The sequence below is a fragment of the Lutra lutra genome, chromosome 1, assembly GCF_902655055.1.
Source record: "Lutra lutra chromosome 1, mLutLut1.2, whole genome shotgun sequence".
Classification (NCBI taxonomy): Eukaryota; Metazoa; Chordata; class Mammalia; order Carnivora; family Mustelidae; genus Lutra; species Lutra lutra.
Window position 1 is genome coordinate 160219396 of NC_062278.1, and position 19364 is coordinate 160238759.

A 19364-nucleotide genomic window follows, 5' to 3' on the forward strand; every position below is an offset into this window, starting at 1 on the left:
CAGTAGAGTCATAATTGAGATAATTACCACAGGCATGTTACTTGTTTCTTAATTGGCAGTTCCAATTCTAAGATTTCAGTTTCCATGAAATTTAGTTTATTCTCAAATACAGCTTATGGTTTTATAAATATCAGTCTAATCTTATTAGAAACAACTATCCAAACAATTCTTTTGACTGAAAACATACTTCTAAAAGGGATTTGCAAGAAGAGGTAATATTAGGTAAAATATTTAATATTTTTATCCTGTGCTAAACATCAGATTACTACAGACAAATATGGACACATTTATGATTCTTTTCCCCCAATCAATTTCATTTATAAAATGATTTGAGGAAATACCTATCACATAAGTGTTGGCACTTTTCTCAGCATAACTCCCTTCTCCTCTACCAATGTCTCATCCCCCTCCACAAAATCAAGCCACAAACATCTATTTCTAGAGCTTCTAAGCAAAGGAGATAATGTTGATCAAAGTACCTAAGTAAAGTGTCATTAGCAAAAACAAAAGTATATTACTAGTAGGTACTATGGTATTCTCAAGCAGTCTCAACCATCTCAAATCAGAACCAATACTAAACACAATCATAAAGAAGGGCTCAGAATCCTGCTCAGTTAAAAGAAACAATTTGTAGGGCAATCATTATACTGGATAGCCTGATATGGCTATATTAACTAGGAAAAAATAATGAAGAGTAAGGAGAAACTATAAAATTAAGAAATGAGTGATGGAAGATAAGAGTGATTAAAAACCAGGAATACAACAGAAGCAAAACCAGAACTCTAGGTGGTGAGTTTAGCATTCTCAATTCTTCAAGGCCCTGAATAAGCCCATAGTTCAGGCCTTTCACCCTTTTACAGAGTCTGTTTAGAGGTAGGATACAATGTTCTCCCGACTAAGAAGTAAAACAGAAAGACAAAATTATTATTTTTGAAATGGAAAATTTATCCAATATAACAAAGAAATCAGGACAGGTATTTTTGATACTGTTGTTCTAAATTACAATGTCACAGTGCCAGAAACCATTTTTATAGAGTACTCCAACTGATATGAAAAATAAGAAATATTTCAAATATATCAGAGTAGGTAGGAGATTAAAATTGTTAAATATACTTGGTTTTATATCACAAGAAAAGGTCATCCATGTAAAACTTAGGAGAAAAAGAAGTGTGTTTCAAAATCAGAGGTTTAACAAGACAGCCTTCAGGCAATATAAATTAAAAAACTGAATTTTTTTCTTTCTACAAATTCAAAAACAATAAATATTTTCTTAAAGTAAACTGGCTCAATAAAATAGAGTAGTGTATCTAGCAAGTTTTTTGTCATCTCAAATTCAAATCATATATGCAATTCTCCACTGATTCTAAATCAAAGACACACTTAAAAGCAGACTAAATAAATGCATTTAAACTCCCATGATACAGCAATGGAGCATGCTCCCCCAAAGTATAAATGAATTAGCATAAATTAAAAAGCAAAACATAAAAATAAGGAAAAGCACTAATGACGCTACAGGAAAAAAAATTGTTTACTAACTTTATACTAGAAATTATTAAACATGTTAAGAAATTATGTTTTCCAGCATGAGATGATCCAAGATACAAAGCAAAACTCCAAATGAAGAACTAAAGGAAAAAAATTCACAAGTGTAACTAACACAACCAAACATAAAATGTAGATGCTACCACAGCTGGCAAATTATATAGTTTTGCAAAAAAAAAAAAAAAAGCCCATGTTAGTTTTTAATATTTAATTCCTACTAATGAAAATGTTAATGTAGAGGTATTTGTGTTACTAACAAAATGTATAATTCTTACCATCTTCGGATGTTGCTCCTAAATAAGAGAAATAAAACAATAACATTTCAACAAATTCTGCCGATGCTGATGCTAAGACCTACTTGCACCTCCCACCCAAGACTAAAATGAAAGAGTGAAAAAAATATCTCTTAGTCTTATAGCCTTACCCAAAATTTGAGGCCATCTAATGATCCACAGCACAAGAAAAGGTTAAAACTAGACAAATGAAAATGGCGAAATTTCACAGCACTTTTATCTGCTCCATTTCATACTCAAAATGTGAAATGGTGAAGAAAATTATGGAAGGTAATCCCTCAAGAAAGACATAACCCTGTCATTACTTTCTGAAATGAAGGTTTTTACAAAATAAGAATATTTTTTGTGCATTTTCAAAAAGTTGTCCATAAAAGAACTAGAAGAGCTAACTGACAAACATAGAAGTCAAATCCATGATGTAGACCTCATTAATGCAGTATCTTCATTAAAGCATTACAAAGACCTATCAATCCATCAGCTATTTACTCAACATTTATATATGTGCTCTCTAAGATGTCAATGAAAAGTAGCAGAAATGAACAAGTGAAAATGTCACAACTCTATACTAACACATAATGTATTATTAGCCCCAGGTAAAAATGTCACAACTCTGTGCAATAATAGATGTATCTCTGTATGTGTATAGACAGATTTCTTTTTTAAACACAGGACTGAACATCAGGTGAGAGTAACACATCACATGACACAGATGATTCTTCAAATAGGTTGATGTTTCTGAGCCAAACAAAAAAAGATCTTAATCTGGAAAGTGAGAATAGTTTAAGGACACAGAATTCCAGTGTGAGAAATGATACCATAAAGTGTTTAAAATACAGAAACTATCTTGTGGTGGGTTTTCATTTCATTCAATAATTTTTTTAACTTATGAGAGACATTAAACATCCAGAGGAACATAGAGACAATATAAGTAACAGTCATGTACCAACCCAAGATGAAATAAATCTCCCATTTCATCAGAATGGAAGATGTATCTATTTAAGAGCTTATATAATAATTGACAGAAAAACATACAATTTCCCACCTTTCCTAGATCTCCTACTAAGACTTACAGATTCAGTATCTTCTTACAAGTTCTTAAAAAAAGCTCAAGTTCCTAGACAACAGTATGGTATCTGATGAAGTGAAGGGAAAATGTAGATAATATGCCATGTAGTATCTGACAAATACCATAAAGATAAAAATACCACACTGAACCAAGCAAGTATAAACTATAATCACTTAATACTGAGATTAAAAAGGCAAAACTTTTCAAACAAAAAAAAGTTCAGTCCTGATTAAATGTTAGTTTTAAATTTGTTCTTAAAAAGACAGCATTGTAACTTGCATTTTGTTTTCACAAATAACCACATGAATCTGTAAAATATCTGATTTGTCTCTCTCCGTATCACAGTTAGTAAACTAAAGAGTTCAATCAAATGACTTATGAGATTTCTTTCCATTCTTATGATTCTGATTCTATTTCAGAGAGAGACTTGAGAAATCAAGAGTATTTCTATGAGCTAAGGTAAAAAATTTTAAGATAACTGATTTAACTTAAAAGAAACAGTATCCTAGTATTTGAATAGAATGGGAAACCCAAAAATGAATATGCTTAACCCAAAATTTTAGAGAATTAGGTAGCCACTTTTACATTAAGATTGCTAGAAAATAAGCAGTATATTTTTGAAAAGAGAATGAAGATATTATACAGAATCCAAGAGCCATAAAAATCTTTAGTAGAATTAGAAAAGTAAGTTCTTACCATCCATCTTGTCAGAAGTATCCTCTTTGATGAAAGAGCAAGCAAAGAACAGAGGAAAACTCAGTATGTTAGAAAAATATGATTTTAAAATCCCTAGGACATTATTTTTAAGAAGACAGAATTCATAGTACAGACACGTATATGAAACTTGTACTCAATTAAAACATACTAGGAGATTTAAACAAGATGAGGTTCCTTTGTGAGAAAAAGATACAAAAACAAAGATAATGAGTTTGATTTTCACTTGCCTAGAGTGAGAAGTTAGTGAAGCCCATATCCCAGCTTGGTACCCTTGCCACCATCAGGCAGACCTCTTGCTTTGGTCTTCTGAGTTTCCTGACATCAAACACTCATCGTATTCCCATTCCCCATTCTCCCCATTCCCAAAGAAACTGGGAGAAGAAAACCTAGTAGCAACTGCTTTAAGTAATGAACTAAGTTTAAACACTGCAAGATTATAGTAAGAAAAGTCTCTAATGACTTCCAAATCCAATCTCACAAGCACACATCTTTCTCCCGAGTTCCATTACCATACCATCTTGATGCCACTGTACCTCTCTTTCTCATTATACTACAACTCCTTAACACCTCCAGTCTGATGTCTCACTGGGACTTCAAATTCTAAATGCATAAAATGCAACAAGATTTTCAGCTGCTCATCCTTTAGCAATATACCACTAGACTGAGAGACTCCTGAGTACAAAAGCATCTATTTCTGGATCTCCATGACCTAATGGGGTGCCTGGCAAAAACAGAAGTGCTCATTAAGTGTTTGCTGAAAAACAATGGAACACTCCCTCTGATCAATAAATGTTCAGCCATGACAAGCAAGGCTCAAAGCAGAAGAAAACAGAATACATCAGTCTCATGTGTATAAGAAAGCTGATGGAGGGAGAGGCGGGTAGTGGGGAAAGGGAGGCAGAGAAGAGAAGGAGAGAAGCAGAAGAGGGGGGAGGGAGGAGAATAGGGGAGAGGGAGAGAGACAAAAAAAGGAAGGAAGAAATAGAGAAACAGAAAAAGAATGAGAAAATCCATTATCCAGGCCCTGGAAAGAGCCAAAGGCAAGGAGTTCATTGCCTCTGAGTGTAAACATGGGCCAGAAAAAGAGGATAGAGGGACATCTTTCCCTTCTGTAATGAAGTAAATGTGCAATTCAAACCTTAAAAAACTAAAAGAAACTAATTAAGTCAATCTCACAGCACGTTCTTATGAAAAAAAAAAGTTGTTACAAATTGCCTTCCTAGTTCACACCGAAACATTTCAAATATTGTATTTTTCTGGTAATAAAATAATAGATGCTAAATACCACATTTTTAAGACTCCAGATAAATACATTTTATGTTTTCCAGTTTCTTCCCTACTAAAAAAAAGCTGTAATTTATGTATCATAAAATTAACCTTTTATGCTATACAATTCAATATCTTTAGTGTATTAATAGGTTGAACAACTCTTATTCACTAATTCTAAAAAGTTTTTATCACCCCCAAAAGAAATCCTGTTAGGAGTCATTCTCTATTCCCCTCTTTGCCCTTGGCAACTAATTTACTTTCTTTTTCTGTGGATCTATCTACTCTAGACATTGCATGTAAGTGGAACCAAACAACAAATGTCCACCCATCCTGAAGCATGCTTTAGTACTTTTATGTAACATATTCCTTTTTATGGCTGAATAATATTCCACTCTATTTAACAATATCTATTTAACCATTCATCAGCTGATGGACATTTGGGTTGTTTCCATGGCTATTATGAATACTGTTGCTATGAAGATTCATGTACACATTTTCATAACATATTCTTCATATTATTTTGGAACATACTAGCTAGGAATGGAACTGCTGGTCAGCTGATAACTCTGTTTCACTTTTGAGAAACCCCCAAGCTGTTGCCATAGCAATTCCACTATTCTACATTCTTAACATCACTGCATGAGGGTTCTAATTTCTCCATATCCTCACAAGCATTTGTTATTGTCCATCTCTTTGATAACAGCCCTCTTCATGAATAAAGTGGTATCTTATTATGCTTTTTTTTTTAAAGATTTTTATTTATTTGAGAGAGAATGAGTGAGAAAGAGCATGAGAGAGGAGAAGGTCAGAGTGAGAAGCAGACTCCCCAAAGAGCTGGGAGCCCGAAGCGGAACTCGATCCTGGAAGTCCGGGATCATGACCTGAGCCGAAGGCAGTCGTCCAACCAACTGAGCCACCCAGGTGCCCTCTTATTATGCTTTTGATTTGCACTTTCCTAATGACTAATAATGTTAGGCATCTTTTCATGCACTTACTGGCAATCTGTATGTTGTCTTTAGAGAAATGTCTATTCAAATCTTTTGCACACTTTTAAATTGAATTGTCTTTGTTACTGAGTTATAAGAGTTCTTCATGTAATTGGAATAGAAGTCCCTAATATCAGTTATGTGATTTGAAACGTTTTCTCTCCTCCTCTATGCTGTCCTTTCACTTTCTTGATGGTGCCTTTGGAAGCACTAAAGTTTTAAATTTTGATGAAGCCCAGTTTATCTATCCTTTCCTATGTTGTCTGTGTGTGTGGTGTAGTATCTAAGAAAACATCACTTAAAAAATTTACACCTATGTTTTCTTCCAAGTGTTTTACAGTTTTAGCTCTTACATTTGGGTCTTTGATCCATTTTGAGTTAACTTTCTGGATATGGTGTGAGGTAGGGATCCAAATGCATTCCTTGGCAAGTAGCTATCTAGTTGCTTCAGCACCATTTGTTGAAATGAATTCTTTCCCCAGTGAACGGTCTTGGCACCCTTGTGAAAAAAATCAACTGATCATAAATATACAGGTTTATTTCTGCTCCTCAACTCCACTTCATTGGACTATATATCTATCCTTAAGCCCATACTACAGAGGCTTGATTACTGTAGCTCTGAATAAGTTTTTAGAGTGGAAAGTGTGAATCCAACCAACTTTTTCAAGATTGTTCTTTCTCAAAATCGTTTCATCTATTTTGGATTCCCTGCATTTTCACATGGATTTTAGGATGTGTGTGTCAATGTCCATAACAAGGCATCTGGACTTTTGACAGGGATTGCATTAAATCTATAGGTCAATTTGTGATCTTAACAATGCCAAGTCTTTAATTTTTTAAGGATTTGAGAAAGAGAGAGCATGAGCAAGTGCAGTGGGGGAGAAGGAGAGAATTTCCAGCAGACTCCCTGCTAAGCACAGAGCCCAAGGTGGGACTAGATCTCATGACCCATGAGAACATGACCTGAGCTGAAACGAAGAGTTGGATGCTCAATCGACTAAGCCACCCAGGCACCCCCAGTAGTAAATCTTTAAAGAAGCTGGGTGTCTTTCCATTAATTTAGATTTTTAACAATGTATTGTAGTTTCCAGTGAACAAGTGTGAAAATATACATATAAAAATTTTTTGCTCTTGGTTCTCTGTCCTCTGGTTCCTCACACAGAGTTCCTAAGACCTTCATAATTTCCCAAATTACAAAAGCACTAAGAGTATCTTTTTTGTTCTAATATTTGGTCTTTGACCCTGGTACCTGACACAGATACCTTGACTTAAGACCCTTGTAATTTTCTGAGTGAAAGCAGTGTCTTGTTTTAATGAGGTGATTCCTGGTGTGCTCCTGGAGAGAACGGAGGCTGGTCACCAGAGAGATGAAGAAGCATGATTAGAAGCTCGGAATTTTTAGGCATTCTCCCTCTTCTGGGAAAGGGAGAAAAACTGAAGACTTAGTTAATGACTGATCATACCTATGTGATGAAGCGTCCCTAAAAATCACCAAAGTACAAGGTTCAGAGACTTTCTGGTTTGGTTAATGTGCCAGGAGGGTGGCACAATATAACTCCATGGGAACAAAAACTCCTGGGCTTTGTACCCTTCCAGACCTTGCCTCATGTATCTCTTCATCTGGCTGCCCATTCAAATCTTTTACAAGTCCTTTGTAACAAACTAGCAGTCTAATAAGTAGACTGTTTTCTCGAGTTTTGTGAGTCACTCTAGCAAATTAACTGAACCTGAAGAGGAGGTTATCAGAACCTCTGATTATAGTCCATTTGGTCAGAAGCACCGGTGACGACCTGGATATGCAATTGATGTCTGAAGAGTGGGGATGGGGGCTGGCAGGGGCAGTCTTATAGAACTGAGCCCTTAATCTGTGAGGTCTATGCTAATTATGGCTAGAGTTAGAGCTGAATTGAAACGTAGGACATCCAGCTGTAGAACTGGTTGGTGTGGAAAACCAACAAATCTGGTGCCAGCAGTATTATGAGTGTTAAGAATAAAGAAAAAATACAGGAGTGATTTTTCCTAGAGAAGTTTTACATTTCTTTTGTTACTATTAATTCCTAAGTATTTTATTCTTTTTGATGCTACTACAATTGGTATTTATTTTCAAATTATTTATCACTAGCATTTAGAAACTTAACTGAGTTTTGTATATTGATCTTATATTCTGCAGCCTTGCTGAACTCATTATTAAGCTCTAACAGTTTTTTTTGTGGATGCCTTAGGATTTTCTCAATATAAGGTCATGTTTTCTGCAAATACAGACAGTTTTACTTTTCTTCCAATTTGGATACATCTTATTTCTTTTGCTTGCCCTAATGACCTAGCTAGAACCTCCATGGTAACGTTAGGAAGGGCAAGAGTAGACATCCTTATCTTGCTAATCTTGGGAGAAAACATCCAGTCTTTCACATTAAGTATGGTATTAGCTGTGGATTTTTCATAGATGCTCTTTACCAGGTTCACAAATTTCCCTTCTACTCCTAGTTTGTTGATTATTTTTTATCATGAAAAGGTCTTAGGCTTTGTAAAATGCCTTTTCTGCATGTACTGAAATAATTAGGTGGTTTATGTCCTTTATTCTATTAATAAAATGTATTTAATTGATTCATTTTCATATACTGAAGTAACACTGCATTCCCAGTAATGTTTCTTTCTTTTTTTTTTTTTAAGATTTTATTTATTTATTTGACAGATAAGAGATCACAAGTAGGCAGAGCAGCAGGCAGAGAGAGAGAGAGGAGGAAGCAGGCTCCCTACTGAGCAGAGAGCCCGATTTGGGGCTCGATCCCAGGACCCTGAGATCATGACCTGAGCCGAAGGCAGAGGCTTTAACCCACTGAGCCACCCAGGTGCCCCCCCCAGTAATGTTTCTAATGCAGAAAAGTTTTATGAAAATTAAAAGCACTGAACAACCCACTGTTGACATCCTTGTTAACATCTTTGTTTAATAAATGTGTATTTATCTGTGTATAATTTTATACAAAATGATGAAAGTATCACTCATTTGATAGGATCATTTGATCTTTGTTGAAAATGTTACTTGTTAATGGCTGCATAGTATTTATAAGTATGTATAATTTAATCATACCCCTTTTGTTACAGAACAAGGTTGACTCTAATAACATCTATTATTAAAAATACGATGAATATTCTTTTTTATTTCTTGCATAATTATCTACAAAAACTGAATTACTAGATCTAAATTCTGAACATTTAGGGGCACCTTGGTGGCTCGGTCGGTTAAGCATCCGACTCTTGATTTTGGCTCAGGTCATGATCTCAGGTTCATGAGACTGAGCCCTGTGTCAGAGTCTGCGCTGGATGTACAGGCTGCTTAAGATTCTCTTTTCCCCCTCTCTGTGCCCCTCCCTGGTCCTGCTCATGCTTGCACTCTTTAAAAAAAATAAAATAAAATAAATAATAATAAATGAATTCTGAATATTTAGCTTCATGAATTCAATAATATTGTAATAACATTATATGGTGACTATACTTATTGTGGTGAGCACTGAGTAATGTATACAATTGTTGAATCAATAGGTGGTACCTGTGAAACTAGTATTATATTGTATGTCAATTTTATTTCAATAATAAATAATAAATAATAATAATAATGAAGAAAAGCTTCATGGTATTACTAAATTGCAACTTAGAAAAAGTGTTCCATGTTTAATTCACATCAGCACTTTTTAACTGTATTTTTTTTATCAGCATCAGGCACTAATCCTAAATTTTTATTTACATTCTTTCAATTTGCACTTGTTTGAGTCCAGCTAAGATTCAACATTTGTTCTGGTGTTTTGAGAGGACAATTTTGATATACGTAGACTATTTTTCTATATAAGTGCATCTGTTTTTCATAGACTCATAAAACTTGCTGACATTTTAGCTGTTTTGGTAGTATGAGATAAAACTTTCTCCCCTTTAGCTTTTTAGCCACTTGATTTTATATTTTCAGACTTAAAATTTAAATCAGAGGGACTTTTCCCTCACGACTTTTCAGTATTTATGTTTAGAAATTCCTTCCCTAACCTGAGATTTCTTTTTATCAAGCTATTTTTCAACTCAGTCATCTGGAATAAATTTTTATATGGTGTGAAAAATGGTTCTAACTTAATTTTTTTAATAAAGATTTTTATTTATTTATTTGACAGATAGAGACCACAAGTAGGCAGAGAGGCAGGCAGAGAGAGAGAGGAGGAAGCAGGCTCCCTGCTGAGCAGAGAGCCTGATGTGGGGCTCGATCCCAGGACTCTGGGATCACAACCTGAGCCTAAGGCAAAGGCTTTAACCCACTGAGCCACCCAGGCGCTCTGGTTCTAACTTAATTTTATACCAAATTGTAAACCATGTGTCTAAACACCATTTACTGAATTATTTATCTTTTCCTCATTGAATGTAGCTGTGCCAACTTTATCATGTACTACAGTTCATTCCAATATCTCTGTACTTCCTACTGTGCTCCAGTGAGCTGCCTGCTTAGTGTTTTACCAGTACTACCCAAGGAAAAGAAAAATGAAGCACAAAAACAGAGAAGCAAAATGAATAACCAGCCTCAAACTTGTAGCATTGATAAACAAAAGAATGCCTGGCCATCTCAGCTGAAGAGCACACAGCTCTTGATCCCGGGGTCATGAATTCAAGCCCTACATTGGGCGTAGAGATTACTTAGACAGACAGATATACTAAAAAAAAATTAATAATAAAGTTGATAAACATAAAAAACAAATTCCAAATAGCTTTGGGAATACATGATTAAACTCTGATTTTAATTAAGCTTTGCATTTTCTCCAGATCCCCAAAGGCTTTTAACTTTTTGGTAAGGGAAGAGAAGCTGGATGGATACAAGGCCAAAGCCCTTCCCAACTTTCTTAGTAACCAGTAGTTAAATGTGGCAGTAGTGCAGAACTATGAAAATTCTACAGGCAAATCATGGACTCAAGAATTGTTCCTCTGATCAAGATGATTAGGAGGATTACAAAGGAAAAAGTAAAAACAAGGCAGCTTAAATACCTTAGAATTGTGTTCTAAGTATAGATTCATATTAAAACATATGGACTATCCTTAACTAGCAAGGATGAAATAGAAATGATTAAGATATCACCACCATCCTGACTTCACTGAGACCATAATGTAGAATATCCCATAATGAGCTGTCTTACCTAGTGATGCATAGGAACCTGGATTCAGGGCACCTGCACCTAACCGTCCACTTCGCACAGACTGCCCGGCAGCATGATGTGCCTTAGCACCAGCAGCAGCATTCACATCAATGTCACTTCGTGAACGCTGCAGGCTTCCTGGAAGGGAACTGGCTTTGCTGCTGCCTGCTGATACTATGGGAAACAAAGCATAGGTAACCTATGTTATTTAAATCACTGCGAACAGCATGAAAATTATATAAACCCGAAACTGTCATGAGCTAATGACAAATGGTCAAAAAGGAGGCAGGGTACAAATGAACACTACAAAGTACTTTACAGTATTTTAAAGTAAGAATGCTTCCATTTCAGTCCTGTTGCAACTACATCTTCTTGGACAATTTTCTCAACACTCCTCTTCCTCACTTTCCTCTTCCATAAATTGAGAAAACAAAATTCCTTTATAAATATTCTTTAAAAATATCCTTTATAAAATTTACACAACCATTTTGTAGATCAAGAGATGGTGCTCACGACTGATTCATGAAAATGAAGCACTGTACATGATAAACAGATGGCAACACTGTTATTTTTTACTATCAGAAAAATGCAGGGAGAACTTCTCCAGGATATGGTTAGTCAGAGTAATGCAGATTCTACCACTCTTAGGCAATGCAAATTAAGTCATTAAATTTCTGGTCTTTAGTTTATCAGTTTTATAAAGAGTTTTATACACTGTGAGTTATGATCCATGAACAGGCTGTGAAATCAACAGAGTGGGTCATGACCAGCACTGTAAAGAACTGAAACAAAAGAGAAGAACAGAGTGCATCACAAGTAAGGGTAAGTAATGCTTCAGGGAACTTGGATTATGCCATATACTATGTAATATATATATATATAGTATACACTACATTGTACATATTATGTATAGTATATGTATACAGTCTACAAACACAGCTACAACGTATGTATGTGGTGTTAGGTTTCTATGTAAAATATGCTATGACTCTTGCTTAAAAAGGCAGTTTACCTCTTCCAGCCACAGTTGATGGGTTTGCTGTAGACCATTTGGAAGAAAAAGGGCGACTGCAAGGTAACAAAAAAAGACTTAGTAAGAAGATGTAATTTATTACACTTCTCAAAACAATTAATGAAATAGTATTGAGTTTCCTGAATTTTATTTTTTTTAAATAAAAATTTTATTTTATTTTTTATTACTTCTAATTTTATTTTTCCTTTTACAAATCACTTGAGAACAGTGGTCACCTATCAGTGGTATCTCATCTGCGAAGCAAAGATGAAGTAACTAGCAATGAAGAGATTGTAAGCTCTACCAAGACAGGCAACCAGCTTGCTTTTGTTCACTCTGGTCCTCAGCACCAATTACAGTGCTCACCACAGAGGATGCAATAAAGCACACTCCCACATTTGTATTCTAAGATGTTTTCCTTAGGAGGAGAGAGAGAGTTATCACTAGCACACATGGAATTCAGCATGACCAAAGCCCCTTTCACCTAAGCCATACTGGCTAGTGGCCGCTGGCAATTCATGCCATTATCATGTAGGTATCACACCACCTACAGCAGTGCTCCTGAGCATGACTGCATGGGATAAGAGAAATGAGGCTAAGAACTACTGCTGAGGATAACACGGTTAGAAAGCAAAACAGCTCAAATCCTCTCAAAGAACCCAACATCTCCTTTAGTACCTTTTTTTTTTTTTAAAAGATTTTATTTATTTATTTGACAGAGAGAAATCACAAGTAAGCAGAGAGGCAGGCAGAGAGAGAGGAGGAGGCAGGCTCCCTGCTGAGCAGAAAGCCCGATGTGGGGCTCGAACCCAGGACCCGGGATCATGACCTGAGCCGAAGGCAGCGGCTTAACCCACTGAGCCACCCAGGCGCCCCAACCTTTAGTACCTTTTAATTATAATGCCATTCTGTAGTCCAGAGATAAATAATACATCTAAATATGTAAGGGGGATTAGGAAAGTATACCTATAAATCTTAAAACTGGGGGGAAGAGAGGCAAAGACTCCAAACAGGTTAACATCAGGGTACTGAAAAATATTTTTTAAGTTATTATTATCAAAATGTAAATCTGGTAGTTGGTTATTAAACCCAGTATTGTATTATTTTTTATAACTTGCCCTTAAAACTGTTATTCTATTAGACTGAGGCAGACCACTTCAAGGTTCACAGAACTTAAAGCTGGTTATGTTTAAAGATGTTAATACTAAATAAGATTAAATATCTTGTTTGGGTACTTGCTATTTAAAGTATGGTCCATACTAAAAAAGCAAAGATATCGTCTAGGAACATGTTAAAAAATGCAAAATCTCAGGCCCTGTCCCAGATCCACTGAATCAGATTATTCATTTTAACAAGATCTTTAGATGATTCATAGGCACTTTGAAGTTTGAGCAAAGTAAATAAAAGTAAAGGGAAAAAAACAACAAAGCTCATTTGCAGTGAAGATTTTAACACAAATTTAAACCGAAGTTTGGATAGGTTAATTATTCCTACAATAATTATACTGAAATCGGATCATATCTGCTTTTCTTGCGAAAACCTGTAAGTAACTGCATGTTAGTCCAGTACTCACAAGACCCTGTGAGAGCGTCCTTGAGTCTCTGCCCTAGTTTGCCTCACTAGACTCACCCTGGTCCCACTCCTCCAGAGAGGGGGGGGTCAAAATCCTAAAGGGACAGGAATCACAGAGAGGTAGCCCACATTCTGTGAGGAAACCTGTAGATACTGGAGGCCACGGCTTGGGAATAGAGATGGCACTAAAGATTTTAGCAACCTCATAGGGCTGGAGAGATAGAAAATTAGAGTAAGGCTGCCAAGGCAGCAAGGGTCTGAGGAAGCCAACATTTAATGATGAGAATGGAATTACACAGAAGTGAGTCAGATGCTAGGGAATCTGGCCCCTCTGAAGGGATTTGCTGAAGTTTTAAGCTGTGCAAAAGACAACACAGGAAAGCAGTGTGTTTTTACCAGTCACACAGTGCTGTGTCAGAGTTCTGAAGATGACTCCCAAATCCCCATTATAGTTCCTCCATTATAATGCCCTAGAAATGGGCTGCTTACTATATGAACTATTTGGGGATATTAAAAAATGTATATAAATCAGTGTTTCCCAGTATTTTTTACAGACATGAAAATACAGAAACAAAATCTGAATCACTAAACTCTTCATCCCAAAAGAAGTTACACAGGCATGCAACCAACCCTTGAGGCACAGACCAAAAAAAAAGTAAGTACAGTTGACCCTTGAACAACATAGATTGAACTGTGTGGGTCCATGTCTACGTAGATTATTTTTTCATCAAATACAGTACTGTGCTGTAAATGTATCTTATCTTCCTATGGTTCTCCTAAATAACATTTTCTTTTCTCTACCTTAACTTTATTGTAAGAATACTATACATAACATATATACAACGTACAAAATATGTGTCTATTGATTGTTTATGTTCTCTGTAAGGTTTCCAGTCAACAGTAGAGTACTAGTAGTTAAGTTTTGGAGGAGTCAAGTTATATGCAGATTTTCAACTTCATGGGGGTGTAGACACCCCTACTGCTCAAGGGTCAACTGTACATTTCAGTTATCATTCTTCCAAGGCTTCAAGTGAAACCAAGCAGATATCCAATCATCTAATTTGAGAACTACAAAGGTTTGGAGAGGAAGAAATCAGTGATATCACTTATATGATCTTACTTGAGACTTTCCTGTGAGCTAGAGGATGATCTGTCGGACTGTGGAAGAGATGCTACACTGCCAGAACTCTTTAAGTAAGTCTGAAGACTCTTCTGATAGGATGGCTCAAGGGAATTATACAATGTTTCAGCTTCACCAGGAAAGTGATTTCTAAGACCCATATATGTCCTGTAAAACAAATGGACAAGCAACAAAAAAAAGGGAAAAAAGAACATAAATAGCTTTACATAAAACGTATACATTTGGGGCACCTGGGTGGCTCAGTGGGTTAAGCCTCTGCCTTCAGCTCAGGTCATGATCTCAGGGTCCTGGGATCGAGCCCCACATCGGGCCCTCTGCTCAGCAGGGAGCCTGCTTCCTCCTCTCTCTCTGCATGCCTCTCTGCCTACTTGTGATTTCTCTCTGTCAAATGAATAAATAAAATCTTTAAAAAAAAGAGTATACATTCAAGAATGAAGATGAGACCATATTTTTTTTTTTAAAGATTTTATTTATTCATTTGACAGAGAGAAATCACAAGTAGGCAGAGAGGCAGGCAGAGAGAGAGGAGGAAGCAGGCTCCCTGCTGAGCAGAAAGCCCGATGTGGGGCTCGAACCCAGGACCTGGGATCATGACCTGAGCCGAAGGCAGCGGCTTAACCCACTGAGCCACCCAGGCGCCCCAAGATGAGACCATATTAATATATCTACCACATATCATATGAATACCTTTTTTTAAAAAAACATTTTATTTATTATTTGAGAGAGAGAGGCAGAGAAAGGGGGGCAGAGGGGGTGAGAGAAAGAATCTGAAGCAGAATCTGCACTGAACACAGAGTCTGAGGAGGGGCTTGATCCCATGACTGCAAGACTGTGACCTGACCCAAAGCCAAGAGTCAGACGCTTAGCCAACTGAGCCACCCAGGTACCCCTCAAGTAAACGCTTTCTAAATTTAACAAGTTTTGGTGGAAAGCTGGTAGGCTTTTGAGAAAAGTAGATCTCTGTTCAAAATCTGGCTGTGATCCTTACAGTTCATGTGGCCGGAAGTAAACCCCCAAATCTCCAAACTTTTGTTGCCAATCTATAGAGATACCACCTTTACAGGATCATTTTCAAGATTAGATAGTAATGTATACCAAGTGTCCCACAGTATCAGGTAATTAGCACATTCTCAATAAATTAGTTATTTTTATTCACAATGAAAGTGAGGATGTTATGATGGAATAGGAAAACTGATGATCATACGAACGACAATGTGAAGTCAACTGTTAGCCTTTGGTACAGATTTTTAAAAAAGTAATCTCTACACCCAAAGTAGGGCTTTAACTTACAACCCTGAGATCAAGAGTTGCACACTCTACCAAATGAGGGGGCCCCATATATCTAGTACATTTTTTTTTTTAAAGATTTTATTTATTTATTTGACAGACAGAGATCACAAGTAGGCAGAGAGGCAGGCAAAGAGAGAGAGGAAGGGAAGCAGGCTCCCTGACGAGCAGAGTCCGATGCGGGGCTCGATCCCAGGACCCCGGGATCACGACCCGAGCCGAAGGCAGCGGCTTTAACCCACTGAGCCACCCAGGCGCCCTATCTAGTACATTTTAATGGAGAAAAATCTATCTCGAATTTACTAAAGACCTAATCAAGTAGAATACTTGAGACACTTTTGATATTTTCATTCTTCCAGTATGATTCCTTTCAAAGAAAAGATCCAAGTACATTTACACTGTCATGAAAAAACATCATAGACTTACTTTCTTGCCTCCACTCTGGCCTCAGCATCAGCATCATGAATTCCCTTCTTAATAGTTTCAACCAAGACAGCTGCATGTCTATAAAACAAAAAGCCTATTTAAAGATTTTATTATTTTTAAGTAATTTCTACACCCAACATGGAGCTTGAACTCACAACCCTTGAGAGTCTCATGCTCTACCAACTGAGCCAACCAAAGGTGTCCCCAAACACCTTTAGATTCATGAGTAAAACTATATTTCACCACAAATTATACTTATTATGTATATGTTACGCATCAATCACAAAGGGACAGGTGAGATAAAAAGATTAATGAGTGCGCAGTAAGTTTAAGATTTTCTCGTAATCTACTCCACACATTTCATCCGTGTATGGTTTCCTCCTGACAAGTCAAACATTAAAAAGTTGAATTAGAAGTTACATTATGTTTAAAATGTATATATGTATCATACCCACATTTTAAATTCTTTTTTTTTTTTAAGATTTTATTTATTTATTTGACAGAGAGAGAGAGAGATCACAGTAGGCAGGCAGAGAGAGAGGGGAAAGCAGGCTCTCCACTGAGCAGAGAACCCAATGTGGGGCTTGATCTCAGGAGCCTGAGATCATGACCTGAGCTGAAAGCAGAGGCTTACCCCACTGAGCTATCCAGGTGTCCCCACATTTAAAATTCTTAAAACCCCTTTGGTGTGGTTCCTCACCAACCCACCAATGTAGAAATGATGTGCTAACAGTATAATTAGTTATGATCTGACCTAACTGAATAGTAGCTGCCACAAAAGAACTTAAAGAAAACTTGGAATTACATCATGCCTGTATTAAACAACAAACTTTATTTAAAAAAAAAAAAAGGGCTGTTAATAGGTTTAATGATTTCCATGAAAATGGAAAATCAGCAAGGTATTCAGTGTAAATGCAGGTATACCAAGGTGTATCAAGCTTCAAACCTGAAATTACTACCATGCAAACAGCCTACTAGCTAGTGACCAACTAGCTGTGCACATCTCCTCTTGTTCATCTAGGAGCTACATTAGACATTGCTCCGTACACTCCTGACCAATGACACCGGACAACTGGTACAGAGAAACTTTCCAATGAATCTCTTCTTAAAATCTCTCTCTTTCCTTTGAAAAGAAGGACCCTCCTTCTACCTTAAATCATTTATTACTTGATTAATTACACCTCAGGAAACCAAGGTCACTTGTCTGGAGATACATTTTAAAATTTCTGCCTAATTTAATCTTTTATAACCATTCTACGTAAGAGATCCTCACTCAACCCACAAATAAGAAAATTACAGCTACACTAAATAAGAGGAGCCACACTACAATCGCAGCTTCAAAGGAAAACCAGTACAAGTAACTTTTAAGCAAAAGGAGAAATAATGCAAAATCAAAACCATCCACTTCTAAAGAACTGGTGACAGTGGGGAGAAGAGGGAAGTAGGAAAGGAAGAGTCAATGCATACCTTTCCAATGAATGAGTCTGCCACTCTTGTAACAATAAATCTAAAAATTCAAATGAACGCCTGAAAAATAAAAGCAAATTATAACCAAGTGTTATAACATTATATTAAGCTATATTAATTTAAATGTTAATTTCTTCTATAATACTGCACTTTGTTCTCTGAACTAAAGTATAAGACTGTTTTTAGTTATTTTAACCGTCAAATACCTAACTTTAAGATTTCAACTATTCCTATGCTAAAAACCTTCAGGGTTCCCCATAATTTTACCTTAAAAATGTTTCTCAAATATAAAAATTTAATATTTAATTTAAAAAAATACTTATCAAACACCTATTCTGCACTAGAAACTGAAGATATACAATGGTGACCAAGAAAGATGGAATGGATCTTCCATTTCTCCATGTTTTCTTAAATATGCATAATTTTTTTTAAAGATTTTATTTATTTGACAGAGAGAGAGAGAGAGAGAGAGATCACAAGTAGGCAGAGAGGCAGGCAGAGAGAGAGGGGGGAAGCAGGCTCCCTGCTGAGCAGAGGGCCTGATGTGAGGCTCCATCCTAGGACCCTGAGATCATGACCTGAGCCAAAGGCAGAGGCTTAACCCACTGAGCCACCCAGGTGCCGCTTAAATATGCATAATTTTTAATCAAGTATTTACATCTTTTCTCCTAAGCCTCCTACTTCTCAACTTCCTCAACTGTGTCCTTCTTGAGTTTTTCATTTTTGGCAACTGATGACATACTTCTCTTTCTTCTTTTATTAACACTTTTCCTCCACCTTCCCTTAAATAGGTGCTCACCTGGTTGGTGCTGATCTCAGCCCATTTCTCTTTCATAGTCTTTACTTGGGAAACAACATCTGTATCATCTGTACCCTTAGCTCTGACTAACAGCTATGCTTCTCACATCTAGGCCTCTATCTCTAGCACTGGTTCTTTGATTTGGCTGTTAAGTCAGAGTTTCAAGCAGTTCATGGTTGAACTGGACATCCCTACATAGACAGTCAACTCAAACACTACATACAAAAGAGCAAATTAATTTTTACCCTCTCGAATCCATTCTTTTAGCCCATATTATATAGATTAGAAAATGAGAAACAGGGAGGTTAAATTAACTTGCCTAAAGTGACAGGACCAAACCCTAGCATTCTGATTCCAGAACTCATAGTCTGAAGCACTTGATATCACCTTTTCATCTATATCCAATGATCAAATTCTCATTTCTACACCCCAAATCACTTGAATTAGTTCCTGAATAAAATAGTCAATCAATTATCATCAATACAGCTCTAGTTTAGACCCTGCCCCTCTTACATAAGCTACAAGAATGCCTACTTAATTAAGCCAATTCTTCTCTCTATCCCTTTTTATAATCATTGGTCATAGCTGAAATAAAAACTAGGATGACATTACCTTCTCACCAAAA

General features: G+C 36.4%; 1 protein-coding gene across 50 annotated transcripts in view; it reads right to left on the bottom strand.

Moving 5' to 3' along the window:
• Nucleotides 1–19364, bottom strand: part of CLASP2 (cytoplasmic linker associated protein 2) — a 181691-nt gene that overhangs the window by 72423 nt on the left and 89904 nt on the right. For 35 of the 50 annotated variants that reach the window (XM_047741930.1, XM_047741814.1, XM_047741915.1 and 32 more), the window contains 7 exons: nucleotides 17941–18000; nucleotides 16474–16551; nucleotides 14740–14907; nucleotides 12048–12103; nucleotides 11036–11209; nucleotides 3598–3621; nucleotides 1818–1835 (listed from right to left, as the gene is read on the bottom strand). In XM_047741930.1, coding sequence (XP_047597886.1) covers nucleotides 1818–1835; nucleotides 3598–3621; nucleotides 11036–11209; nucleotides 12048–12103; nucleotides 14740–14907; nucleotides 16474–16551; nucleotides 17941–18000 — 578 coding nt within the window. The remainder of the gene's footprint in view (nucleotides 1–1817; nucleotides 1836–3597; nucleotides 3622–11035; nucleotides 11210–12047; nucleotides 12104–14739; nucleotides 14908–16473; nucleotides 16552–17940; nucleotides 18001–19364) is intronic. The other 15 variants (XM_047741973.1, XM_047741900.1, XM_047741956.1 and 12 more) reach the window with 2 other exon arrangements.